Raw genomic sequence first — 27,633 nt, forward strand, 5'->3', positions numbered from 1 at the left:
GCGGTGTTTTTCTAGAGTAATTGTGTCTAGGTAAATTTGAGACTCCTTGGAAGGTCCATTGCTTTTGGAGTAAAGTGTGCTGCTATAAATCAATGCAGCCACTTCCTGTAGTAGTGTTTTCTGAATGGTCTGCTGGTCTCCTTACAGCTCTCTGCCAGGATATGAAAGCTGGGGTCCTTTGTGGTGCTCTGAGGACACAAGAGTCTCTATCCTACCATCTCCCATATACACGTCATGTGTCTGAAATATTCATATTTGGTTTTTTTTCTGTGTGGGAATCCTGACTGCTGACACATCTTTGTTTCACTTATTTCTGCTTTTATCTTCAGTGTGTTGTCCTTAGAGATGCTTCTCTGTGCTAATCAGTGTAGCAGCTGCTGCTTGTGCTTCTGGTACAACTACTGTGTCCGGCTACTCTTAAAAAAACCCAACCAACCAAAAGAGAGGCAGTATTATTTTTAAGAAGCCTCCAGCATTTAATTACTAGGCTTGCATAACACACAAACAGAGGCTTGTTAGCTAGGGCTTGTTTATTGAAGCTTACTCCTTTATGGCTTAGCAACATCAGGAGAAGAATAGGAACTGAGATTTTTTTGCAGTAAAGTGGGATTTTTTTTTTTTTCCTAAGCAAATTAGATTTGCAGCATCAAAAGGCAGGAAGAGTGTAAAATAAATGCTAATGCCATGTCATAAGACTTTCTGCTAGAAGCTTTTGCAACTTGTTTCTGCCAATTTACTGTGTATCTCTGCTGTTCTCTTAGCCTACGTAGGGAGAAGATCAAAAGCCAGATTTCTGCCTATGCGCAGATCTAAGGTATAGCTGTATCAACATTAAAGAAATATTTTAGAAAGGTGTAATGTTTTACAACAAGAACAATAAAAACCACTTAATTTCATGTCATTTGAGAAAGAGTGGGTTGTTCTTTAGAAACTGTTCTATACAGCAATCTTGTAGGCTGGGTTTACAAATAAGAGTAACTTGTTAGAAGCCTTTGGCACTTGAATTATTAATATTAATATATTATTTATACTGTTATCACAAATAGAAGGTATTTGTTTTAATACCATGTCCCATTCTGATTTTAGGCATGGTTTGCATGCCAGTGCATTGGAATGGCCCATTCTTTGGGCTTGCAGGGCAGGATTAAAACCTGGTCTTTTGGCACTTGTGAGACACAAATCTCATGTTACCCTGATGTCACCAATGTCATGGATTGGTGACTGTACTGCTTCTCTACAGATCTGATTGGTTGCCTGGCACTTCGCTGTGACAAGCAGGACAATGGCTGCCAGCAAGAGCAAGAACCAGAGTTCCTTGGCCCTCCATAAAGTTATTATGGTTGGCAGTGGAGGTGTGGGGAAATCTGCACTCACACTTCAGTTTATGTATGATGAGGTAAGTAACTTCGGCTCAGCTTCTCTAAAGTATGAATTCATGTGGCTTGCTAAGTTGTTTTTTACACAGGGGACAAGGGAACTAAATGTGGTGAGCAAAAGACCTGATAACCCAATGCAGGCAGGAGCTGGATGTAGAAAGCTGGATGATATGCCCTCTGGGAACATCTCTGGCTAAAGGTGACAAAATTGATGCTTATTTGTGAAAGAACAGTCTTCAGAAATCATGCATAATATGGTGCTTGTGTACAGAAGCTGTTACTACTTGGAGTTGAACTTTAATTTTGTGATTTAGGTCAGTTAAGGCTGAAGTCAGAAGTAAACATTAAAGTTCATTTTGTGCCAGGTGATGAAGTAGGCATTTTCATAGCATGAATTCTTCCATACTGATATACAGCAAGCTAGATTAGGCAGCCAACACTAGTATGTGAAGATATAGAATACATGATCCTGTAATTCAAACATTAACTTCTATCTATAGGGTGTCCACACATACTATAGTAGTGTAAGTATCTGAACAGGTGATGTAGTCATTAATGAAAGCCAGCCAGCTTAATTTGGCTTAATTGTTGTGTTCTGAGGCTGAGAGGCCCTTTACCTCTCTACTTCTCTGCTGTATGTGTGCTGCTGAACTAAATTGAACTGACAGTGGCTTTGTGGATCTGATTAGTACTGAATGGACTGAAGTATGTGTCTGTGTAATTATTGCTTTCATGTTCAGCAGCTGGATGCTCTAATCTACACCTGTTAAAATCTCAGATACCTGTTCCTGAAGTATATTCAGATGCATTTTCTTAAAGTGGGAGATCTAGATAATGCCAGCAGATTGCTGGTAACTTATACTGCAACTCTGTTCTTAAATTATACTGAAGTTCCTGAACAGTGTTTTGTGTAGCAAAACTTGCCTAGGCAAATTGGCTCTTTGATGTATTAAGATTTTAAATAATTTGCTTTTAATAGTAAAACTGAAAAAAAAGGTGGTGGAACTTAGTAGCTGACTGAAGTATGAGAAGGTTTTGGGGAATTTAAATGTCACTGTAGTGAAAGAAGGAAGATGGACAAATACTGAAACTGTTTGACAGTAATTCTAAGCACTAATCTCTTTCTTGTCAGTTTGTAGAAGACTATGAACCTACCAAGGCTGACAGCTACAGAAAGAAAGTAGTTCTGGATGGTGAAGAAGTTCAGATAGATATTCTGGACACAGCAGGACAGGAGGATTATGCAGCTATCAGAGATAACTATTTCCGCAGTGGGGAAGGATTTCTTCTTGTCTTTTCAATAACAGAACATGAATCCTTCACAGCAACAGCGGAGTTTCGGTGAGTAGTTTCTTTCCTGGGCAGGGGAAGTTGTCCAATTCCCGTGTTGCTCTGACAACTCTGCCTAAAAGATACAACTTTTTATTCTTTGTCTGTTACCATTTGGTCAATAAAAGTGACACCTGACCATTTTGCTCTCAGTAACCGATAACCTAAACCACAGTATTCAGCCTCTGTCTTTAGTTGTCTTCATGCCTGCAACTTAGGAATACATCATGCCAGCAGCAACTTCAGGCAAGTAATGGATTCTTGGACTCTTAAAACAGGCATATTCCAGCCAATTTTCAGTCTTCATGGATGTGAAGTTTAATTATCTTAGAGCAGTACTTCTGGAATTAAGTCTGTCTTTTGGCCAGGTTTCAGACACAGTACTGCTTACTGCTAGAAGCAGGTGCTCTAAGGAAGGGAAGGATTAGCCTCCACTCTCAGGTATGGATTGATGCCAAGCAAGGGTTGGCAGCCAAGCATTGCTATTGTATTCCTAGAAAGATACACGGTAGTAGTAAGCACTTCCATTTTTCTTCTTGGGATTAGCAATTCTGATGTAAAAATTGGCACCAGATTGACCACAGAAACTGCTTGTAGTTGCTGTGTAGTGTGGGGGGTAAATAGAAAAGAATTTAAACCACTGTTCTGGTTTTAGAATCCATGTAGCCACATTCTTCAGGGCAAGTGTTCTAACTCTTTCTGATAATACCTGTTGCCTCAGTAGAAGGTAAACTGTAGATTGCCTGGAACAGCTGTATAACTTGAAGGAAAACTTCCCAAAGCATAGCGAAAGTTTAGGAGTTCCTTATGCTTGTCAGAATAAAAGCTCTTTATCAGTATTCCCTTTGCTTCAGTGGTACAAGGTTAAACAAATACTAACTGGTAATGGATGCCTGTGAGGACACTTATTTTTAGGTTTTTCTTAAAGCTAAGGCAAACTCCCTTTGCATTGTGTAATTGGTCCAGGTTCTTAACATACTGTTCTTAACATACTGTTTCAACAGTAGTGGAAGACCACAAAGTCTTTTACGAGGTATAAAAATACCATTCCTTCATCACATAATACTTATGTGACTTTGTTCTGCTTCAGAAGGCTGGCAGTCATGGGACACACAAGCAGAGCTCAGTTTTTTGCTCCAACTAGAGCTCTGAAAGGAGCCAACAGTTCAACTGTTACAGGGCTGCAAATCTGAGTACTAGGACTCTTCCTAATGTAAGATGCAGGAAAAGGTCAGGTAGCACTCAGAGAATACAAAGAAGATGAGAAGAGTGCAAGCACTTGGTTTTGGCTTATGTGCCTAAGTGATATATAATGTTAAACCCAAGGTTTAAGGCTTTGAATGAAAAAGAGTAGGAGTATTTATCTTGGCAGTTTGGTTTTTTTGTCAGACTTCTCTAACTAGGTTAGCGGTGTGTTGGTTCAAGATTCCAGAACAGCAAAACAATGAAAAAGCAGTACTAGCCCTGCAGATTGGTATATTGGTACTATTGATCTTTTAGGTTCCAGAATTCTAACACTATGAAAAAGTTGTATACTGAACAAGCTATAGGCTTGTCTTTAAACCCTAGCTCTTCTGCTGATGCTATGCATTCAGTGTTTGCTTTCAGTGCCTCTGTAATCTGAAAATGTGTGAAAGTGCAGTTAAATGCAACAGCAGATTGTCTGCTTCAGTGTTAATGCTATTTTAGAGTCTCATGTACTCTCCATACATTGTTATTTTGTAGATGGAAAATGCAAGCATCTGAAGTAGTGTGGTAATTCAGTGAGATGAGAGGGTGTAGCACTGTGCTCATGCCTTGTTTAGCTCTTCTTCATTACAAAATGAAGCAATCTAAAAATAGTTTAGAGTGATAGAATTCTTCCAGCATTCTAGATGGACAGCAGACTGTGTCAGTCTGGTTTCAACTTGTGTTTTACCCCAGTAACAGCACAGACTGAGTCTGGTGTGCAGCATCACTCCATCTCCTTTCCTGGATGCCAGTACATCCTCTTAGCATTACAGGTTAATGCTGACAGTTTGAATATCTTCCTGGAGTCTTTGAAGGAGGAAGGTTGTTCAGAATTTTAGTTCAGAATCATGTAATAACTCTCTCCTTTGGGTAAAGTTTAGGTAGCCATTAGGAATGATATCTGCCAGCTACTCAGGCTGTTTGCAACCTACTTTCTTGGCAAAGACTTGATGCTGCCCAGACCTATATTGAGATGTGATGCAGACTGTGAATTAAAGATGGTGACTGAATGCCAAGGTAGAACTTGGCAAACATGGCACTTGTACTGTTTTCCTCATTCAAATATGAACTCCTGCTGCCAGTTGCTCTTCTGCCATACTCTTTTTCTTTCCTAGAGCTTGATTACTCACTAACTAAATGATAAAATGCCTTCCTGGAAGTGTAAGGCTTTCAGTAGTGTAAAGCCTATAGTATTACTGTGCTAATCTTGTAATAATTTTAAAGTGTGTGTCCAACTGTTGGGAAATACCCAGTTGTAATTATATAATATACTAATAATGTGCAGACACTTGATCCACTCCACATAAGTGTGAGAGTTTTGTTGCTACTACTAACACAGATATTTTTATTTTGAATACCTAATGCATTAGGGAACAGATCCTGCGTGTGAAGGCCGAAGAGGATAAAATCCCTTTACTGGTAGTGGGAAACAAATCTGACCTGGAGGAGCGCAGACAAGTGCCTGTAGAAGAGGCTCGAAGTAAGGCAGAAGAATGGGGGGTGCAGTATGTAGAAACCTCTGCCAAAACTAGAGCAAATGTAGATAAGGTAAGATAAATTACATCTGCTCAATTAGATCATTGCTACTTGTTTAGTAGCTGAGTCTTGCTGGGGCAAAAGTCCGCAGTTTGGCTTCTGAAAGCCTAATTTATTTTAAAAAATCCAAAAAACAACTTACTGGAAGGTGTACACTTAAGCACACACCTAATTTAGGGGAACCTGAGATCTGGAACAAGTTAATGCTATTATCTTGTTTTAACTATTTGTTAAAACAATTGTTAAACTGTTTGTTAAAACTATTGTTAAACCAATAGTTTTGCAATAGTGCTTTAGGTAAATGGTTCTAAGGATTCCCTAAGTATGTTATTTTGTTTGTAGGGTGCGTCATTCTTGTAACACCAATAAATAACAAGCTATGCACCCTTAGAAATTGTTCCCCCTTCCCTATAAAGCTACATGTAGTGTGGTTAATCTGAAAAATTTTATTATTTTCTGCCAAGACTACTTTGAATTGTGAAAAGAACTTTTTGCTGCGTCACTGTCCTGTTTTGACTTGTCCTTGGTGGTATAGGACAGTTACTCTCATGTTATTCTGCTGCTGGTTTCTTGCATAAACAGTGGTGGTAGGATATTCTAGAGGAGAAACGAATTATGAGTGTTTGTCCTGTATAAAGAACACTTGCAGATAGCTGAGCTCTTAAGTTCTTCTAGACAGCTTCCTGTTCTTTAATATTAGTTCACTAGTGGAAATTCTGTTGGTACACAAGTTACTGGCAGGAACTCCTTCACTCATTAAAACTACACTATATGAAACTTCTGAATTGCGACCTTTTGGTTTAAAGGATGTGGCATAATTTCAGTTTGGTAAAGAACCATTCTGACTTGCAGAATGTTACTAGCAAATCACCATCAGTTGCATAAACTGGGTGATGTAGTGAAACATGAGTATTTAGACTTCTTTATTCTATAATCATCTGATATTGCTAATGAATGGCTAAGCTGTTTTATATTTAGACTAGTTTTCTGATCAGTTTGGATTAACAGCAGTGGAGCTGTGCATCTAGTGTACTAGCATGATGATCCAGATTTGCTGTTACAGGTATCACTGGCTAGCTCATGTGGCATGCTGGTTATCCTCTGTATAAGCACTGTTTGATGTATTGTATGACAGGATATTTCTTTGTGGTGACTGTGTGCTACTACTGTAGCAGAATAAAAAGAAAATTTAAGAGGGTTTTGAATTATAAACTAATCTACTTTTGATCAGTAGCATGGTCTTGTTTCCAAGTATCAAAGGCTTCAGAGTTTCCCATTTGGAAAAAAACACACTCTAGTTCTACAGATGCTGAAGTCTTGTACTCTAATCTTAAAAATAAATTTAAATAATAAAATAAAATTATTTTAAAATAATCCTAAAAATAAATACCCAATAACTGTACAGCAAAACAGCCCTTGCATCTTAAGTGGTATGTTCCTAGACATCAGGAATACAGGGGTGAAATTGCTTAAATTTTGAACAAAAGAAATAGAGAGATATGAAAGGAAGCATGACTTTCTCTGAAGTTTTCTTATAACATAGTTTAGGGAAATTTTTGTGCTGTGTCACTTGAATGCTGCACCTTTTTAATTATAGACCAAGTAGGGTAGTAACTACATGGAAAGGACTGGACTGTTTTCCATAGTTAACAGCATTGGAAATATTTGCTAGGCACAGACAAATATTCTCATGAGCATTGAATGCTGCTTTTGTGCAAGAATGGTATTCAGTAAAAAGCTCTTGAAACAGGGCTGTTGAATTATTTTGATAGCCAGGTAAGATTGTGCAACTTTTTGTCACTGCTTGACACACTACATAATTCTGATGTTGTCACAGGGGTCTTTATCTAGACTTACTTCTGCTGTGTAGAGTACAGTGTAGTTCTACGTCTTTATTTGTTGCTGAATACAGTAGTTTTTATCTGCTTTCTGGTGGCTGATTTTGTTTAATCTTTATTTTTCCCTCCTAGGTATTCTTTGATTTAATGAGAGAAATAAGAGCAAAGAAAATGTCAGAAAACAAAGACAAGAATGGCAAGAAAAGCAGCAAGAACAAGAAAAGCTTTAAAGAAAGATGTTGCTTACTGTGATGCTTTGGAACTGTAAATATCTACCTACAGGTGGCATGGATAAAATACCACTAAGGATATAGGGCTGGATTCATGAAAGGAAGTCTGTATTGACTCCCTTATCTTTTGCTTTGCATATCACACCTTCAAAATGTGAAAACAACTTTGCAACCATTTCCGGTATCCAACAAAACCTTTGCCTCCTTAAACTGAAATGGGCTTCATCTTCCAACTTTCAGAACTAGAAATAGTTTCAGAACTACAATCCTTCTGCTTGGTTACACAATGTACTTTTGTATTAACTTCCTTCTAATGTTTCTCTGTTTCTCTTGAACCTCTATTGGCCTTAACAAGCACAGCTGTTCAGGTTCAAACACTTTTCCTGCTGTTGCTGCCCTCCTTGATGGTGCAAACTGCAGAAAGGCTAGATGACACCTAGTAAAGGGTTTGAGTCTCCATCTTCTCTTAGTTGTCACTGATATTTCTTACACTGAAATCTACTGACTTCTCCCCACACTCCATGTAAGAAATAACAACTGACAGTTGAGAGTCAACTCAAAACAAACTTCCTTCTGTGTTCTGTTTAGTCAATACAGCATTCATGAATCAAGCCTCTGGACTCAATTCAAACTTAAGGCAATGCAAAAATTGATATTTAAATACAGGCTAGATGCATTCCTTGCCAGGGTCTGTCTTCTCATCCTTAAATTAGTGGTATGGGGTGAGAAATTGACTGTAAGCCTCTCTTGAAAAGGAATTGTATTATCACCATCTCCCTGAAATGCTGTCCTGGGTTTCTTCCATGTATTGTGTCTCGACTCAGTTACACTCTACATCTCTCATCCTTACCTTCCCTTGTACTGGAATAGTGGAAATAGGTGTTGATTTAATCAGTTATGTTTATATTGGAACACTTGTGATGATAATGTTGGAATGTGAGAACATCTGCATCTGTCTCCTGTCTTGCTGAAGATGAAAACGTTCAGTAAGCGTGGGTCCCATCACACAATCATGACCTGGAATAGGTGAGGCGTATATGCTACCTCTCGATGATTAGCTGGCTAGTGAGCTGTATGGTGTCAAAAAGCAAATGAAGTTAAGCAGTTGCCACATCTGTTATTCAGTGTTCATTTTATATGTACTGTTTCTGATGCACAGCAACCTAGCATGTGATGAATTTTGCTGTCAGTTATGCAGTGGTGGTCATGTCTGTTCAACAAAAACAGTCTAGGAGTAGAAAAGTCAGTACTTTGCAGGTTCTGTCAGCTGAATGAAATGAACTTTCTGATGCAGTTTAAATTAAGTGCAGTTGCCAAAAATCACTTCGGTCACTGTGCAAAAGAACTCTGTTCTGGTTGTGGAGTTTGTCAATGAATTATGGCTATCTTCTGCCTCCAAGGAGTAGCAAAACTTGAAGAGTAACTATCTTGCTGGTAACTGGATGCTTAAAACCCAGTTGCTTGGTGAAAGCAATCTAAATGGTTGTTCAATGAAGTTCACTGCAGCACTAAATTAACTGATGGTGTTTCTTCCTGAGATGGAGTAGAGAATACTGTTCAGTACTTAGTGTTGTAATTTGAGGTTGAAAAATATTTTTTCACATGTTCTAGATTGCTTTTGTGCATTCCATCTCTGGACATTGAAAATAGTAAGTTGTGATCTATATCAGAACCTCTGTTGACCTGAGGTTTCACAGGGACTTATAACAAACTCATTGTCTTCCATAACTAGTTCATCTTGTCAGGCAACTCATTGGATTGGGGAAACTGTACTAAATAAAAGGTGCTGTAATCTTCATTCTTGTTAAATTAAATTTCTTCTTCATTACTCTTATCTTGGATGGGCAGAAAGAATGGTTAACCAGCTATGGAAATGCTTCTCTGTGAACAGTGTAATTAATTGTGACGTTGGCTTTGTAATACCCAATAGTGTTTTGAAGCAGAAGCTGGAAGCCTGCTGGCTTACAGAACTTGTCATTTGAGCTCTGTCACCTGTGTCTAAAGCCTAAGCATCCAATAGGACACTCAGAGCAGTAATACATCTAAAAAAGTTTCCTCTTGAACTTCTATGGATAAAAGTTCATTTCTGACTGTATATTGTGCATACAGCACATGAATGTCCTCTTTTGGAGGAAGGCAACTCATTTAAGTTTGGTTTTGAGACTTAAAGGTCAAGTCCTTAATTAACCTAAGGGATAAACAACAGTTGAGCTCACGTTACAAGCTTATCTAGGTCAAGCCCATCTGAGGTGGGTTGTAAAATGTGTCGAACAAACTGTCCTTGCTGTATGAATAATGAATTCAGCAAAGTTCACAATGAGCAGCTCAGTGTATTCGCTCAAGAGACCTGCATGACTTGAGTTTTGATTTCTAGTCTTAAAGTACCTGACAGTATTTGATAGGACAGATGAATTTCTTCTCAGAACAGTGAGTCTGACTGGTGTTCTTACAGTCCATGTGCTGTTTTCACTCAGGTTATTTTTTTTTTTTCTCCAACTGATAAAGCACGCCACTGAGGTGGACTTAACTTGGAAGAAGGTGCTTGCTGCTTCATGGCTTGATGCTGCATCTCTTCAGTGTTCTGTTCTTGTCACCTGCTCCAGAAAGACTAGGCCTGGAGACTAAATAAAGCAGCTTTTCAGTGTTCCCGACAAATTCATTTTAACTTGCCACTTACAGCTGAAAACACAATAAACAAAGCAGCTACCTTGCCTACTTTGGAACAGTGGGCAGCAAGCTTTCTGACTTGTACCAGGAAGGCAATAAAACTGGTCCCCTGGACTGGAATCCTGTTGCCTCCACCTCATGGTGGAAGTGCCTGAATGTATGCCCTTCTGAATAGAGGCAATATGATTTGGGGATCCTTGAATGGCTTCCAGGTGTGCTTCACTGGTCATCAATGGACATCAGCATCAGGTGGGTTGAGTGAATATAACATGGCACAGCATCCCATGAGCAGTGTGACTGGAGCTTTGAGTAACTGGGGATCAGGTACATCAAATAAGGGATGATTTTGGCAGCAGGGAGTGTGTGGCTGCCCCTGCTGTGTAGCTGAGGAGACTGAAGGCTGAATTGAAGTTGACATATTTTATCGGCCTTTGCATGTTGGGTAATTAAAAATCAAGACTTCTCTTAGTTGGTATAATGTGCTCTTAAATCATTCTGGAGCATGGCTGTAGGCAGGTAACTGAATATTTGCAGCTGGAGGTCATGCAAGACTTGACTATGCACTTGCACTTAAGCATTCAAGTATTACTGCGCAGTGGCTTAATATGAAGTCAGGGAACTGTTTACTGCTATGTGCAATCCTCCATATGTGGCTTAGCTTCAAGTGCTGCAGTTTTCCTTCTGGTTTGAGCAGAGCAAACAAGCCCCTGTTATAACAAGGGTTAAGTCATTATGTGAAAAAAAAGCAGCTTAAACTCCAGGACTGCGAAGGCAGACTTGACTCTTGTAGATGAGCATCTCTCCAGGTGGGAGTACAGATGCAGCATGAAGTGTTTTTCAATGACTTGTGCCATATGTGTTCTTATACAGACTGATACACCTCTACTGCGATTTCTAGGGGAACATTTGGCTTGATGAGGAGAAGGATGTATGCATACATTTACTGGGCATTAAACTTCAGTAAGATGTTAATAACCATCTGAAGTTCCAGTTGAGTCCTATCTGGCTTAAGTATAATGCTCAAGAATGTTTCAGGTCTAAGGTACAGAATTACAATCTGGAATGTAGAAAGAGGTATGCAGGGGGGAAATGCATCTAATTAAATGCTCACCCAGTGCTTTTTTTAAAGCTTTCCAAAGCATTAACCCAGTTCTTAGACCTCTCTGGTCTATCAATTCTTGCTCAAAAAAGAGGATACTGTTATCAGTTCAGCTCAGAGCTTATGTAGACAGAAGCTTTCCTTAATTGCTATAAGCATATGTTGCAGTGTTCACCTCCTGTTGACTTTATAGTTGGGAGAAGGAGGGAAGAGGAACAAAAAAAAAAAGCTATGACTTTCACCGTAATCTCCACACTTCATAGTGTGCCATAGAAATGGCAGGTGTTCCTCTTGGGAGGGGAAGGTGTTATCTCTAACACCAAGTGAGAGGTTTAGTGTAGAGGAAGTGATTGTGATTGCAAGACTTAATGAAACTGCCTCTAAACTATGTATGCTATACTACACAATGTAAATTCTTATTTTTTTCCTTACTTAGCTTCAGAGCTTTGTCTCTAACTTGCACAAACATTTTTAATGTCTGTAAAACTGGTCACTTTTCATTATCATGCTAATACAACTGATTTGTATTACTATTGATAATAAAAAGAAAAAATTATCTTCATATTTGTTTGTTATTGATTTTTACAGCATTCTAAAAGCATGCCTAATCCCCAGATTCTTGAATGAGCCAGCCACTGATTTTCAGTGTCTGGAGCTAACCTTTATATCAAATATGTAACAAGATTATATTGCAGACTAAGGGAGGGGAGGAAGAGAGGTGACTGAGACACTCATCATTGGCTTTCTGGAAACGGTGTACATGTTTTTCAGGACTGAATTGACATAGTAGTTTGGTTCATTCAGTTAATTTTCCAGAATTTAGTTGGATCAGACAGCTTGTATCAACTATATAAATGACAGAGTTGCTTTGTCTTTTCTTCAGACAGTCTTCTGCCTTTGAATAACAGAATAAGCAACACTGTGTGGAAAAACTAGTCCTTAGTCTTTTGAGTGTGCCAGACTCCATTCTGTGTGTAGGTTGGTGGTGAATGAACTGCAGGAGAGAAGCTGAGATGCTTCTGAGGCAGGATGGCTCAGGTCAGATTCACTGCTCTCTAACGCCACTTCATTTGGAATGGCAGAGCAATGGGATTCACAGTAAACTTCCAAGCAGTTTCTGCCACCGCTGCTGTACAAGTTGGAAGTGGAACATTCTCTAGCTGATGACTTCTGGCCAAGGACTACAGTAATTTACATAATCTTGTTTACATGGTGTTTGCCCTGTGTTTCTGATTGCCACGGTGGTTTATGTTGCTCTCCTTCCCAATGAAGTAACTTTTAAAATATTCTGTGTCACAGAAAGGGTAGCATGGAAAGTGTTGTGTAGGATGCCGGAGAGGGTTCTGAGCACAGCTGTGTTACACAGCTGTATCCAAAGCCCAGATTGGCACCTTTTCCTTCCCATAGTCTGCAGATGCTTATGAGGAACAGGCTTGCCTTTGGTTGCAGCAGGATGAAACGGGAGGATGATGACTCGTACATAGCTTGGCTTCTGCCTTTGTGTTTGCCTGTATTCTGCCCCAGCCAGAACATTTTAGTGTGGTTCTGTGAGCTAAGTGCTGACAATTCCTGGGATGGTACAGGCACCTCTTCCTGAGAACTGCTGGCTCCATCTTGTGGATTTAGGAGTTAGAAGCTCTGCCATGAAGAGGGGCTGTGCTCAGACGAGCAGACAAGTTGCTATTTATCTGCCACCTGAATTACATGTAGAAATCCACACGAGCTAGATTCTTCTGGTTTTGTTGCTTGGCTGTATTATTCTCTCATGCGGTATGAGACTTTGTTCTAAAATTAAATTTTCCTTTTGCATGCAAATGCTAATGTTAAATCTTGCCTAAACATTCTTCTGTGCAGCAGAACAACCAATTTCTCATGAGGATGGTGGATTTACGTTTTCTCTGGCATTAAACCAGTTTGCCTTGCAAGTGTAAGTTTGTTCTGCTTGCTGAGCACTGATTTGCATGCCTGAAAGAATACTTATTGTTCCCTGAGACTGTGCAGTACTTCACTAAACGTTTTGTTTCCAAGGGTGACTAAAGATGCTGGGCTTTCTTTGAAATATAAAGCCTTAATTTGGGGGTGGGGCAGAGAATATCCTATTTAATTTTTATTTTTTTTTCCTGGCCCTTCCTCCCCCAAACTATTCAGTGTCTGTTATGAGAATAGGATCTACCAGGGTTATAGCAGCAAATGGCCCCTTAGGCATTGTTACTCCAAAGGGGGTTGGAACTAAAAAGTTGAGGTGAGACTGGGATCACATGCTCTGCACTTTCGTTCCTGATAGACTTGATTAATCTCCAGAGTTTACAGTAAGTTCCCTTCAGTGAGCTTTGTTACTTGGCTTTGAGGCAGAATCATGTTTTTGATATAATCAGAGTTTATAGAGTTTGTTTTTAAAGCCTAGCATTTGGAGTATCAGAGGCTTTATGCATGTTGGCTTCATAGGCCAAATACCAGAATTCAAGGACAAACTTGTGCACACATGTAGCATTGAGAGACAAGGAAAGTTACTCCCTACTGTTTAATATTGCTCTGTTTTATTTTAAAAAGGAAAACACATACAACAAACTGAACCTGCTGTTTGGATGAGTGTTTCAACCTGTGGTCTGTAAGAGTGCTCTGTAACATGATTACTCTCCCCACAAAATGATGGCATTACAATTCTATACCTGTAAACACGGAAAACAACTGTGGACTGTGGGAAGGAGTAATTATCTGAAAAAATAGCCAAATTCTTCCTTGCTTCTAAATGAAAACCATCATGGCAACGTTGCCCAAGATATCCTGCAGTCTTTCTCCTAGAAAATTGGCTCTTCAGTTTTAAAAAGACTGATGAGAACCGGTGAGAGATGGACCTGGGCAGACATAGACTTCCCTGACAGAAGTGTCCTCTCCCAGAATGACAGACTTCAGAAATCAGAAATTAAAACTGTTTCTTGCTTGGCAGCTGGTGCTATGAAAACCCAAATGTATTAGGTTGCTGAAAAAATGCCTGCAGGATGGACCAGGTGTTTGGTTTTGATTTTCTAGTTTGCGCCCTGGTCATGGGAGTGGAAGAACATCTTTCACTCAGGGGTCTCTGTTTTCATTTCTCTATAGCCTGCTTGAGGTGTTCAGAGGGTTTCCTAGGTCTGCTTCAGTTCAGGTAGCTTAATAAAACATGAGCCCTTATTTCCCTTTCACTCCTGGTGACTGCACCCCAATTAGGTGCTGAGCAGTGCCACTCTGTGACAGGTACTTGCATCCCCACCTATGGTTGGCTGCCTCATTCCAGCTCTGAAGACTGCAGGACAAAAGAATTAATCACACTATGGGAAGAACAACTACTCACAGAAGGATTATGAGCACTAGAAGAGCTGGACGCTTCAAATGCTGGACTTTGAAGGGAAATGGAATTTCATTTGGAAATGAAAGCTGCTTCCAAGCTGTTTCCTACCTGAAGAACAGCAGCAGAATATGTGATTCACCTACTTCAGCAGCCAGACTAGAGCTTTCTAATGTGGTGGTACCTTGAGTAAATCTGCTTGAATGATGACAGTAGTACACTAAACACTTGTGGAGCAGAGGGTAACACTGTGCCTGATTGAGTTGTTTTGATTTGCCTTTTTTCCCCCCTTTCCCTCCCTGAACAGTATGGAGGGAGGAGGGCAGGCAGAGTTTCTCCTGCGTGGGAATAAAGGCCACATTTGCAGCTTTGCCTCAGGAGCTTGAAAAACCATAAGCCAGGCCTCCAAAACTGCATTTGGAAATAATGAGATGCTTTAGAAAATGAACTTGGAGTTCTCTTTCAGTCTTTTTTGTTTCCAAGCATTTTGAGTACCCTTGCTTCATGTTTGCAAGCTTTATTTCTTCAACAATGATGGCAAAAGTACTTTTTTCAATGAAAGCAAAGATGTTCTTATGCTTGCTGATTCCAGCACCTGGGGCATAAATTTTAAAATATTGTGGCATTTGGAGAGAAGTGGAGGCAGGACACGCAAGCCACTCAACTTTAAGCCCCATTTCTGCTGGGTCACCATCCTCTGCAGCAGGAATCTGAAGGATTGCAAAAGCCGGAACATAAGGATCCCCTGTTGGTGGTCCCAGTGTCTGTCTTGGCAGCTTGCCAGAAGCCCAAGGGATGCACTTAATTTTCTTTATTCATTAGCATATTTTTAATCAAATCCATCAAACCACAATGTTTCCACATGTCTCTCCCATGGCAGATGAACAAAAATAGGTCAGTGCCCAAATGTACCTTTAACACACTGCAGTTCACTCCTCTTCTATAGTTGCAGTTGGAGGACAGCAAATGACTTGTACTCTGCACCTGGTGCAAACTTGTGTTGAAGACAGCTTCTCTCCTGAAAGAGGTGAGCACATGGAGTTTGTCCATGACACAAACTGCTTTCCATGCGCTGCCCAGTCAGAGGGCAGGAAGAGCTGTGTCTGAATCGTCTCCAACTTGAAACTAAGTTTACAGCATTTGTTTAATCGTGAATAATCAAGCAGGTGCAATGTCCAGGGCTGAATTCCCTAGCCCTAATGAAGTTCCAAGACTGCTTACACCTAGTTTAATAACAGGCTTTTTACATTCTTGTCACCTGTAACCTACCTTCATATACCTCATGCTGCCAACCCATCTCTAGCCAGGCAAGGAAAATGTTGCAGTGTTGAGATCATGTTCACACTTGCAGCTGAGACATGTCTTGCCTTGTTTCTTATCTCTGAATTGTTCATAACAAGAGCTAAGTAAAAATTACTCTTCATGTTTTTTACATGAGCTTTCAAAGTTGGTTCTGGGTGGGGTGAATATTGCATCAACACCAAGTTAAAACTTATCTTTTGTTCTTCTTTTTTGGAAAGAAATGGGGATATAGATTCCAGGGAAACAGTCTTCCCTATGAGACACAAATTGGGTGAAGTCAAAGGTATTAGATCGGTTTGAAGTTTTTGAAATGCAAGTCTATGACAGAGGGATGTGTGCTTTACTTTTTCTTCTTTCCTTTTTCCTAAAAAGCCTTTTCCAGGCCTAAAGAAGTTGATGAACATGTATCCTAAACGTGAAAATTAATGGACTTGTAGCCTGTTCCTAGCTGCAGAAAAGCTTGGGAAGTGAAAGGTGAAAAGCTCTGCAGCCCCACCTCTCCTGGTAACCCCTTCCTGCTGACAGCACCACCATCCCAGACAGGCTGCAGCAAGTGACGCATGCACAGAGGAAACTCTGCTGCTGGCAGAGTCTCTTTTTCAGTCATCACAGGCTCCTTTGTGGTTCCTCTTGTTTTGGGAAATAACCAAGGGGTGAGGGTAAGAAAGGTGTCTTAGCAAGACTGTTAATTTTGGCTTCCCAGTTAAAGGAGTTGGGCACTTTCCTGCTGGGAAGGCCTTTTGCATGTATTTGTGTCAGAAGCCCAAAAACGGAGTATAACCTCTAAAGGCTGGAAGTCCACAGTGAGAAGATGAAGTTTTCTCTGATGTGCACCAGGTGGTCTCTGCTAAATAACAAAACATCCCTGTTGTGGGGCTGGGGAGCTATTTACTCCTGCCTTGTTGCATGCCTGTAATGGTTCACAGCAGGGGTCCCATGTTATGGGCAAGAACTCTCAATTTCTTGTTCTATTCATTCAGCTCTTCCACTTCTGCTCTAAGTACTGTCTTCCTTGACAGCTGCCAACCACTTGGCTACTTTCAAGTCTTGATACAGACAGTGAATGGTTTGCCTTGTCTAAATCCACCCTTGCTTATCCCTGTATTCTGTTACTGTCCTTTAACCATTACTGTTAAACAAGCTTAGCCTTGCTACCTAGACAGAAAGAAGTTCTAGCAGGACTAATTTTGCTACAGGCTTAATCCTGCAAGTTCATTCCTTGTCACTTCGAGAGGGAAGAGAGTCACCTGGCACATTTACTTCATAGTCTCTCTGCTCTCCTGTAGTGCCTGTTTTGTGGGGAGACCTGGGTCTGTACAGAACTTACTGTGCAGTGGTTTGGACTCTGGGGGAGCTGCCTCTGCTCTTGCTTTCTGGAGTACTAGCATGGCAATGACAGTGATGTTTTAGTTTGGGGGAAGCAGGCTTAGAAAAGGTCTTGGGCATCACTGGGGAGTGTTGCAATGCCAATTCTTGGCAGCCACCACAAATCTTTGCCTTTTGAAGTGATGTTTCTATGCTCTACCTCAAAATGGCAGCCACCAAAACCAAGAGGCTGCTCCTCTGCCTGAGCAAGCCATGGGCAACACAGCCTCTTACATCTACCTTGCTTGGGGGCTAAAAATCCCTTGGGCTTCACAATTTAGGCTCTCTTGGCTTTTTTCCAGGAGCACAGCGTGGGTCCGTTCATGCAAGGGAAAGGCAGGGTGGTTGGCAGCACAGCAGTGTTTTGTATACACTGTGCTCGGCGCTCAAAAGGCTAGTGCCGAACATGGGGAATTTCACATGGCTCAATTCCCTTCTGCCCCAGGGAATGTGTATGTCTCCTCTCCCAGCAGAGTGCGCTTACCAGGGTATGCTTGGTGCCAGGGAGGGGACTGCCTCCATCATCTTAAAGCTGGTTCACGTGATTTAGCTAGTTCCAAATGTTTTGGCTAGCAGGGTGAGAAGAAGGGAGGCCTGGGCTTGTGGCTCTCTGAACTGTCTATTTACAGAGTTGTGGGTTCCTGCTCCCTTTGCTCATGCACTGACTCAACTGGAGGCTTGGGGAGTGCTCCTGTCCCAGCACCACCCCATGGCCTGCTCCTTCCAAGACGACCTGAGCTACCTCTAATGTTCCCTGGGACTCCTGTCAGGCAGAAAAGAAGACTGAGCCCAGCTTTTCTTCATGAACTGTTGGACTACTGTCTAAATTAAGGTATGAATAAAAATAGCCTACACCCATATTGTCCACCCACCTTGAGCTCTTTTAGAAACAGAGAAGAGAAAAAAAATATATTTACTGCTGCATTTTTGGACACCTGATCTGGAAGGTGGGCAGACTGAAAACACCTGCTGCACTGAGTCCTTAGGGAAGAAAGTGATGTTCATCTAGTCATTGTAAGGGACTGTAGTCCAAGACGGATGCTGCAGGCTTTACAAGGCTCAGACTTCTTTGGTTTGCCACTAAAGCCAGCAACAGGCACCTGGGCTTCTTAAATAGATCATCATGGAAGTCACCACCACATCAGATGCTCAAGGTTTCTTTGCATTTTGCTATGACACAAGTGATTTTAACATAGTCAATTAATGGGGTTAGGAATTCAGCATCAATTAAAACCACACATTTCACAAATTTAAAGTCTCTCTAGCAGAAGTTGAATAAGTGTCTTCTGTCTCCTTGAACTTTGTACTGACCTGCATGCATAACATGATTTGTACTGGGAGTGACAGGGAGTGGACATCCAACAAATGTTTCCCCAAAGTGAAATCTGTGCAACAGCCAGCCTTATTTCTCATGATATTTGTTTCAGTAGTTCACCAGGTTGTGGTAAATTTACTTAGCTGCTGTCCAGGAAATACAGGTAAATAGCAAGCAATCATACTGATGATACTGAACAAAAGCACCTTTCCAGTGTGACTGCACACCATTGGCAGCTTGAGTGCACATTTTGCAGTAGGGGAAATGCCTATGACCTGAGGAACACCTGAAGCTGAATGAAGCAAGAGCCCTTAGAAATGCAGTCTGAGCCATCATACCTAATGTTCAGTTTTTATGTCATTATGAAGAGACTATCTTTAACACACACATACAAAATATAGGGGTACTGTGATGCCTAAATAACTGGTTATCTTTAGTTTTCTCTAGCCCTGACATCTGGAAAAAGCTGTGGCTGTACAAAATACCATCTATTGCTAATTCTTTATACAGCTCTAGCACCTCTCACCCTGAAGGACCAGACCCCTTGAACTCTGGCCTGTGACTACCTTCCCATTTGCCCCAAAAGACCACAGTAAATGAGGTTGTCTTAGAGAAGTCCAGCTGTGGGATAGCAGCTGCTGCCTTATGCTCCCCTAAAGAGAAAGTGAGGCCTGTTTTGGGGTGTTATGGGACCAACTGGATGCAGGCCTTGCATTTTCTCTCAGTGCCCTTCACTGTTCTTGTAGAGGTGGCCCTGCAGAAGAGGGTCCCAAAGGATGCAGCAGCCAAGTACAGCATCTGATGTAGTGAAAATTTGTGCACAATTCAGAGCAAGTACCAGTTTACAATAACCTCTAGTAAAGAAGAATTGTGGAGAATAAAACAACTAATTGGGTCTGTGTCAGGGTGCTTTAGTACCAACGATAAAATTTGGCCAAAGAAACGAAGCTCACACCTTTCTGTAGCACACAAATAAACCAATATTTCCTAGGGATCTTTCACAACCAGTATTGGTGAGGATTTATCACACATAATGTCCAAACCTGAATGCACCTGGCCCTGATATGGGATCCTTGGTGATTGTTTTTTGGGGTTTGAGTGTTTTTTTCAATATTCCATTTTCAGCTGGAAATTACTGATGTGACCAAAGTCCGATTCCTTTCAGCAGTTTCTCCCTTCCTCCCCCCACCTTTTCGCACTCCCTGAGGTCTGACCATCTGGAAATCCTCCTCCACCTCTTCATCATGTGTGAATTTCCACCTAGGGCTGAAAGTGTCACTGTACTAAAGTGTGATGCATTAACACATTGAGGCAGAAAGCAGAGGGGAGTTGGGGATTATAACACTTCATGACCCACTCCGCAGTCGCTCTATGATTTAATCATCTTTATCAGCTTGTATCCTTTTCTTTGTATCCCATATTTCCCCTGTATCCTTTATTAAAAAATTTCCATAATTAAAAAGCCCCCAATGCTCTACACAAACATGTAGAGTGCAGAATCTTATACTGAGACTAGGATCAACTGAAAAAGGCAAATGTCTCAAGGAAAACATGCCTCACTCAAGCAATCTAGATCCTTCTTTCACAATGAAGCTGAATAATTATCCATATTTCCTCTTCCAGACTTGGGTTTCTTCCTCCCAACTCCCATGCATATGATCTGAAAAATATGTATGTGTATCTAAAATGTAAGTAGTAATAATGTTATCTCATACAGAAATGAAACAAACTCTGCAAACCAGGTGCTGTGTTGGTTTATACTTTTGGTAGAGTGGAGTGGAAAACTCACTAGTTTGAAAGTCAGTTAGCTGCCTAGCCTTCTTCTAACTAAATACTGAGGCCTATTATGCTTCAAATAAATATATATATATATTTTGTGGCTTGGTTGCTGTAATCATCTTGGATGTAATAATGTTACTAGCCTCAGGGCTATATTTATTAAGATTTTAATTTAAAAATCTTTCTGTCCTTCAGCATTTAAACAGAGGAAAACCCCATGTGGAGTAGCCAAAAAAAAAAAAAAAGTTCATCCTTTTCTTTTTCATGCATTCCCCTCCCCTAGGCCTTCTCTCTCATCTTTTAAGCAAAAAACCCTAGAACAACACACTTTCCTGTTGCAGCTCTGCACCCTGCTAATACTTCAGTACCTGTGTAGGTTTGTTAGACTCAATGTCTGCTTAACATTATCTGTGTGCTTCTGCTCTTGCCATCTCTGAAGAGGTGGTTTGTCTTCTTATCCTGGTATAATAGTATCAGTATATTTCACAGTAATATTTCCACATATGATAATTTATTCTTAATAATGTTCTTGGTAAGAAACTCAACCACAGCTGTAAACACTGAGGGGGCAAGACTATTACTCAGAAATGGGAAAGGGCTGTGGAGAAGTTTTAGGGTTATTCTTTGTTAATAAGCTCCCCCACTTCTGAGAAGACATTGGCAGGGAAATAACAGAACAAGAAGACCTGCTTGTAGCCTGGAGAGTGAAAAAGCTGTCACAGTTTAAGTGCTTTTTTCATGTGTTTTGGAAGAAATGGCAGAGGTTAGCACCCAAATCATACAGTGTTTGCAACCCATTTTGTTTTAATCCCACAGCATACTCAGGCACTGATTTAGGATTGATACTGAGCAGGGCAGAAGGTGATTCAGAAATTTTTGTTAATAATTTTCTCCTGTGATTTAGTGTGGTAGCAGAGGACCTTGCTTGGAGCCAATGTCCATGCAGCAAACAGGGTGGGTGAGGCAGTCGGAACATTCTGGCCAGGGGCCTGCAGTGGCTAAATAGCACTGGGCAGATGAGCCTGAGTCGTGTGGGGCAGCTCTCAGGTGGGATAAATCCATAGAGCTCCACTAACTGTGACAGTGCTACTGCTCTGCCCCAGTGGAAAAGCCTCCTTGCTCAAACTGGGGCATTTTGTGCTCTTCAAGGAGTGCCTTGATCCTGGCCCTAGCAGAGTCAACCGTATCACAATCATCTTTCCAATCTCACTCTGACATTCTTTTGCAAACAGCCAAACTGCACAACAGTTTTGGTTTAATATAATAAGATTCATGGAAACAAAACTGTGCAACTTAACTATGAACAGATTGAAAATTACTTTTGACATACAGCACCAAGGCCATGCTGTTTGTGTCAAGCACCATGGAAAAGATAAATTCTTGTATGTCTCTTTTCTTCATTTCAAAGCAACTTACAGGGAACTGAATGTTGTCATTCTAACTTAGTGAAAATGGGGTAAAGAGAGAGAAATTCAGGCCTAAGCCCAGGACTTCTGGCTGCAGCCTGTCCAAAGGAAGTAGGTGTAGATGCTTCCTCTACGCTGTACTTGCTTGTGGGAAAAAAAAAGAAAAAAGTAGCTTATGTTCAAGTACTCGTGGAGTGCTATTGATTGTCCATTGTGACATGTCAAGTAGTCCATTTCTCTTATGGCATTGCAAAGCCACAGACATTTTTTGTTTCTGAGCTTCATTTAAAATTGGAGGTAAACATCTCCATCTTGTCACCACTCCCTGATAATCACTGCTTTTCTCAGGACAGCTAATTTTAACATTTCTCCAACCTAAAGTTCATTCTCTAGATCTATCAGATACATCAGTCATGGGTGGATGTACAGAAGAAAAGCACCCGTGGAGTTCTAAATGCGCTGCCTCGGTAAGTAGCGTTCAAATTACAAAAAGTCAAGTTTTAACTATTTTGTTTACCACTTAAATGCAGATTTTATTTTTACCACTTTGCTACTTTGCAAGCCTTTTGGTGTGAACTTAAACAAACATGAAAATCATGTTCTTTACAGTATGTTAAAAGTGCTTATATGTTAAAAGTGCTCACCACAAAGCAGACACTTCTTTGTTGGGCAACCAGCACAGCTTTTTCATGTTCTCTGTGTGTCCTCACCCGCCCCAACCTATTTAGGTCAATATAAGCAACTTCAGAGGAAGTCACTGCCTGGTTACAAGGCTATGGCTTTGGACTGCAGAGGACAGACTGTGCAAGGAAAACAAGAACACTCTGGGCCCGTCAACAAGCAGTGGATTGCTCTTGAATATCACACAGGATATCCACCCGATGGCGTTTGATGCCTTTACTCTGGAGATTGGAGCAGATCCCTGAAGTCAGCCCTTTAGGCAAAGGGACGCTGCTGTGTGCGGAGACCTGACTGCACTGCACCACAGGCACGAGATTCAGCCACGCTTCATTCCCCACAGTGAACCTGGGGCTCAGCTGGAAACCTTCCCAGAGCATGGAAGGGTCACTGAAGAGGATCAGTCAGTCAACACATTGCCCATGAAGCATGCTGAGGTTGCTGAGGTGAGGGGAGTGGGACTCCAGCTGTGCTGAAGCAAGTGCAGTGGGAGCAGGAGGCTGAGGCTGTAAGTATATCCCTGCCACCCTGTCCTGCTGTCTCCCCCATGTCACCCATCCTGCCTGACACTTGTGCTGAAAGCTGGCATTCAATAGGTGCTCTTCAAAACCTGTTGGGGGCTCTACTGTATTTTTCTGTGACTCATCTTTCAGATTCTCGTTGTACTTGCTTTAGACAGAGTTCCCAGTTTGGTCAGGTCCTTTCAATGCTAAACCCCTCTTTTTCCAAGTGCTGTTCAGAGTAGGACCCTTTCTTTTAGAGAGCAAATCTCTATTAATAAACAGTTTTCAATTAAAGAAGCATGGGCAGGAGCAAAGAAGCCAGATTAACCTTTTAGTGTTTTTATTTTTTCATGAGTTAGGTCTACCTTTGACAGTTCAGAAAATGTCCAGGTCATTCAGAATGGCATTTGCCTACCTGATTTTCAATAGGACTTTTCTTTTATGCAGAATTATGCTGCTTTTGAAACATCCACTGTCTTTGTCATAGTTGTTCAAGAAGTAATTTTGTGTAGTGAGGAATGAGTCTGATTATGGATACATAATTTTATCTGAAGCTAAAGAATTTAATGAATACAAATTCCAGATAGAGCACAGCACTCCCAGCCTGCCTCTGTATCCGTGTGTCTCAGTTTCTCTGTATTTCCTGCAAGATGACAATGGCCACCTTGTAAAAAGCCTCTTTCAGATATGAGGCAGAAGTATATACTTCAAGGTCTAGCCTTGAAACTTCAGTGGGATAGCAATGCTCTTCTGAAGTGCCATTTAAAACAGATTGCGTTTCACTACGTGCAAAAATCCCCCATATAGATGCAGCTATATGAGCAAAAAAAAAAAGTGCTTTTGCCAGTATAGCCTATTTTATTTGGGAAACGCTTGCAGAAAAAGATGCTTGTGCTAGTAAAACTTGTATTTGCTGGTTATCAAAGGAGAAACATTTCTAGTGCAAACCAGGCCTCTCATATGTGAAGCTTTTATTCAGTTCAGCCATCAGTACAGTAGAGAAAAATCCTACCTCAAAGGAATTGGTAAGGTTACCTAATAGATATCATTAATGGTTTAAGAGCATAAAAGGTGCTTTAGCTAAAGGTGAAGAGCTGGATCCTTTGCTAATGTAAATTGCTTATGGTCCCACTGAGGACATGGTGGAAACACAGAATACTGAGGGAGCTTCCTTGTGCCATTGATGCCTGTTCAGTTTCTAGCTCAGGGCTGCACTGACTGGCCTCCCAAGAGTGACTTCTGCACCCTCACCCCTGAGAAAAATGTGCATAAGTCAATATCTAGGTTATAAAGAAAGAGCTGTATCTAGGAAGACCCTGCTTGAGCAGGGAGGTTGGATCAGATGACCCCACGGCTGGTCCCTTCCAACCTGACCCGTTCCATGATTCTGTAGCAGTTGGATGTCTCGGGAACATGGCGATTTACACTGCCTAAGGATCTCAGTTTATACTGTTTTCATTATACTACTAGCTTTTTATAGGCATCAGATTCCAGTCATGAGACTTGATGATTCTACAGAAAATACCCTCCGACGCTCACAGCAGGGCTCCCTGGCTAATCGTGTGCTTGCCCGTCAAGCACAAATCCCAGCCATTTCCTCCCCAGTTTTCCCCTGCATTTAATGTATGGAAAAGCATGACCCTGAATCAGATGAATAGCAGCCGGTTTGAGAAGGTGTGTGTGAAAATGTATCCTCACGCAGATGAGCTCAGAACAAATAGAATAGAGGGGAGGAGGGGAAGAGAGCAGAGTGGGGGGAATGTGAAGCTGCCCTTTCCGTGATAGTTCAGCCACTATGTGTAAGCAACAAGTTTATGCCCAAGGGAAAGAACTGAAAGCTGAGGAAATCTTAAAATTAACAGAGCTTTGTGGCTCAATCAATAGGCCATGCTCCCTGAGCAAGATCAGAAATCAGATGGCACATTTCATTCTGTTTACCCTGTTTGCTCTCCCCGAAGGCTCTTCTGCCTGAAAGCATCTGAGGTTTGATTAAGTTCTTCTCTAGGAGGAAGCCAGAGAAAGTCCATTGTGTGAGAAGTGCCTCCAGAATGCTGTGTTGGACACACTTTAAATAACAATAGAGGTTATTACAGTATTAGTTTGTTAGTAATTGTGAGAGAAGATAAGTCTTCCCAATATTTGAATATGCAAAATGGCTTTGGCTAACTAAGAGAAGGGGGAAAAAAAAAAGCGAAAGCCAAAACATGCCACTACAGTGAGTAACAGGCATGATTAAAAATGCCTGTATGTAAAAAAGAAAACCTCTACCTTGTTTTACCGCTAGAAATACCTTCCCAGATTTGTTATCCCTATCAAACCCATGATATTTTCCGTCTTTGGCGTTTCATTTTCACTGGGCAATGAAATAGTTTTTTCCAGAGAGACTGACTGTGTTTGCACCTATTTCTTGTTTGACAGTGACCTCTATGAACCAGTCATCACTGCTCTGCCTGTTGTTTTCTTGTTAGCTCTTTGCTGTCAAATTAATTACTGTGAAGTACTAAGCTTGTTGCATTCACGTGCTCTTATTAGCTCACAGGATGTCAGAGTGATTGGATTTTTAGCATTATTTCTTTTTTTACATTCCAGGCTTTCCATTCAAAACCTGTTACTGGCAGGGAGGAAATACTGTACCTAATTCTGATCTCTCATCAGGGTAGCTCCAGTGATGCTGAGGATTTACAAAGCTGTATATGCAATTAGACTTTGTTTATATTAAACCCAACATGAACAATTAGATTGGGATTGCAATGTGATTTTGAAGTATAGCATTGAATGTCTTTCCTTTTGCAGTACAGAACAAGAAAGAGAAAATATTTGTGATGAGAATAGCGCTCCTCCTCCCTTCCATTCTTAAATCACAGTAATAAGCTGATCCTCCGCTTGACCCTCTTCACACTCCTGAGTTGCTTGTATTAGTGACAGCTAACAGCGCTCATGAGAGTGCAGCCCAGGGATCTATGAGAAGTTTTATTCTTTTCTTCTTCTACGAAATGAAACGAGCAGAAGGGAGTTCTTTGCTGTCATGCTTGAAATTTGTGTGTCCTGCATCTGCCCCTTGAAAAGCACCATCTGGCTCGGTGAAAGAGATGAAGGTCTTGAGAGTTGTCTTCATTCCTGAAGGTAGATTTTTCATTGTTGTTAGGGAAAAAACAAAACAAAACCAAAACAAAACAAACAAAAAAAAAAAAGTGATGCGATTAGAAGGGCCGGCAGCCCCACTGCCTCGCCAGGAGGCTCAGCCCAAGGTGCTCCTTCGCCCAGCTCCGGCTCCGGCGCGCACCGCCCGCTGCCCAGCCCCAGCCCCTCGCCTCTGACAGCTCAGCCCGGCCCGCAGAAAGCTCCCCAGCGCCCCCACGGCCGGGTCCTGCCGCGCGTAGGAGGGTTCGCCCGGCATGCCGGCTGTCCCCGTCCCGGTGCCGCTTCCCGGTGACCCCGCCCGGCCCCGCCGCCGCTTCCCCGCGCGGCCCAGAGGGGGCGCCCTCGGCCCAGCCTTCCCCGGCGGCGGCGGCGCGCGCGGGCCCCGCGCAGGTGAGCGCGGCCCCGCGGGGCCCGGCCGGGGCGCGGGGCGGGGGCGCGGGGCGGCCGCGGGGCCGCCTCGGTGCTGCCGCGGCCGCCGGTGCGAGCCGGGCTTCTCCCCCCCCGCCCCTGGCCGCTCGCCCCCGGGCAGGGCTTTCTGGCGGGAGCAGGGTGGGAATCCCTCCTGACCGCTGCGAGAGGTGTCACAGCCACTCTCTGTGCCTCGGTGCCCGCTGCCCCCCCGCCCGCCAAAGCCCGGCGCTGCCCCGCCGAGGCGCGCAGGAAAACTCGTTCCCCGGGCGCGGGCAGGGCCGGCGCTGCTGCCGGTCCCCGCCACGGCTGCGGGAGAGCGGCGGTCCCGTTATTTCCCCTCCCGGCTCCCCTCGGCCGCCGCCCCGGTCCCCCTCCCCCTCCGAGAGGCTCCGCGTCCCTGCTGCCCCACGGAAAACACACGCGGTCCCCGCAGCACCCGCCCCATCCAAACACACGAACAGAAACCTGCCCCGTCGCAAAGCAGACCGACGGTAAACTTTCTAACGACTTCTTTAAAGTGCTTGAAAGGCAAGGAGCACCGTGAGAGGGGAAGAAGGGGGCATCCATCTCCCGGCCGGGGCGGGAGGGGGGCCAGAGCTGCAGCCGCTCGGAGTCCGTCCGTCCATCCGTCCGTCCGTCCGTCCTGCCGGACGACGGGACAGGGACGCGAGCCGGTGTGCGGTGGGTGTGTTTGCAGGAACCGGGAGGGAGGGAGGGGACGGGGGGAGTTAAAGAAACAGCATAGTTAATATTTCCACATCAGGAAGTTACTGTAATAGCCCAGGGGGCAAAAGACTTAACTTAATCTCCTAAATAGTGAGGAACCCATGGCGTCTCTGTTATAGGTTGGAGTTCCCACGTGGTTTTAACTCCTGTATAAAAGTTTCAGTAGAAAGTGCCACAATGTCGTGATTTTGCAGGGGGGAAAAATTAGCAGGACGAGATCAGAGAAGATAAGCGAGGAGCAAGCAGCTTCCCCGAGACCTTTCGCTGCGGATCCGAGAGGGAACATCAGACGCGTAAAAAAGAAAAACAAAAAACAAAACCAAAAACCAAAAAGCCAAACAAAACAAAAAACCCCAAACAAAACAAAACACAGCGTT

The 27,633-nt window shown here is 42.3% G+C and overlaps 1 protein-coding gene and 1 long non-coding RNA gene across 19 annotated transcripts in view; one reads left to right on the forward strand and one right to left on the reverse strand.

The window, feature by feature from the left end:
• Nucleotides 1–11,867, forward strand: part of RALB (RAS like proto-oncogene B) — an 83,659-nt gene extending 71,792 nt beyond the window's left edge. For 17 of the 18 annotated variants that reach the window (XM_086897692.1, XM_086897696.1, XM_086897688.1 and 14 more), the window contains 4 exons: nucleotides 1,241–1,396; nucleotides 2,509–2,717; nucleotides 5,306–5,483; nucleotides 7,442–11,867. In XM_086897692.1, coding sequence (XP_086753818.1) covers nucleotides 1,283–1,396; nucleotides 2,509–2,717; nucleotides 5,306–5,483; nucleotides 7,442–7,561 — 621 coding nt within the window. In that variant the 5' untranslated portion in view covers nucleotides 1,241–1,282 and the 3' untranslated portion in view covers nucleotides 7,562–11,867. Of the gene's footprint in view, nucleotides 1–629; nucleotides 815–1,240; nucleotides 1,397–2,508; nucleotides 2,718–5,305; nucleotides 5,484–7,441 lie in introns of those variants that run through there. The other variant, XM_086897704.1, reaches the window with a different exon arrangement.
• Nucleotides 11,868–22,304: 10,437 nt separating this feature from the next.
• Nucleotides 22,305–27,223, reverse strand: LOC147652271 (uncharacterized). The gene is made up of 2 exons (XR_015289244.1): nucleotides 27,070–27,223; nucleotides 22,305–26,095 (listed from the first exon to the last, which is right to left on the reverse strand). It is a non-coding gene; the product is annotated as an uncharacterized LOC147652271 (long non-coding RNA).
• Between the last annotated feature and the right edge of the window lie 410 nt (nucleotides 27,224–27,633).

The sequence above is a fragment of the Cyanistes caeruleus genome, chromosome 7 (assembly GCF_971803275.1).
Source record: "Cyanistes caeruleus chromosome 7, bCyaCae1.hap1.1, whole genome shotgun sequence".
Classification (NCBI taxonomy): domain Eukaryota; kingdom Metazoa; phylum Chordata; class Aves; order Passeriformes; family Paridae; genus Cyanistes; species Cyanistes caeruleus.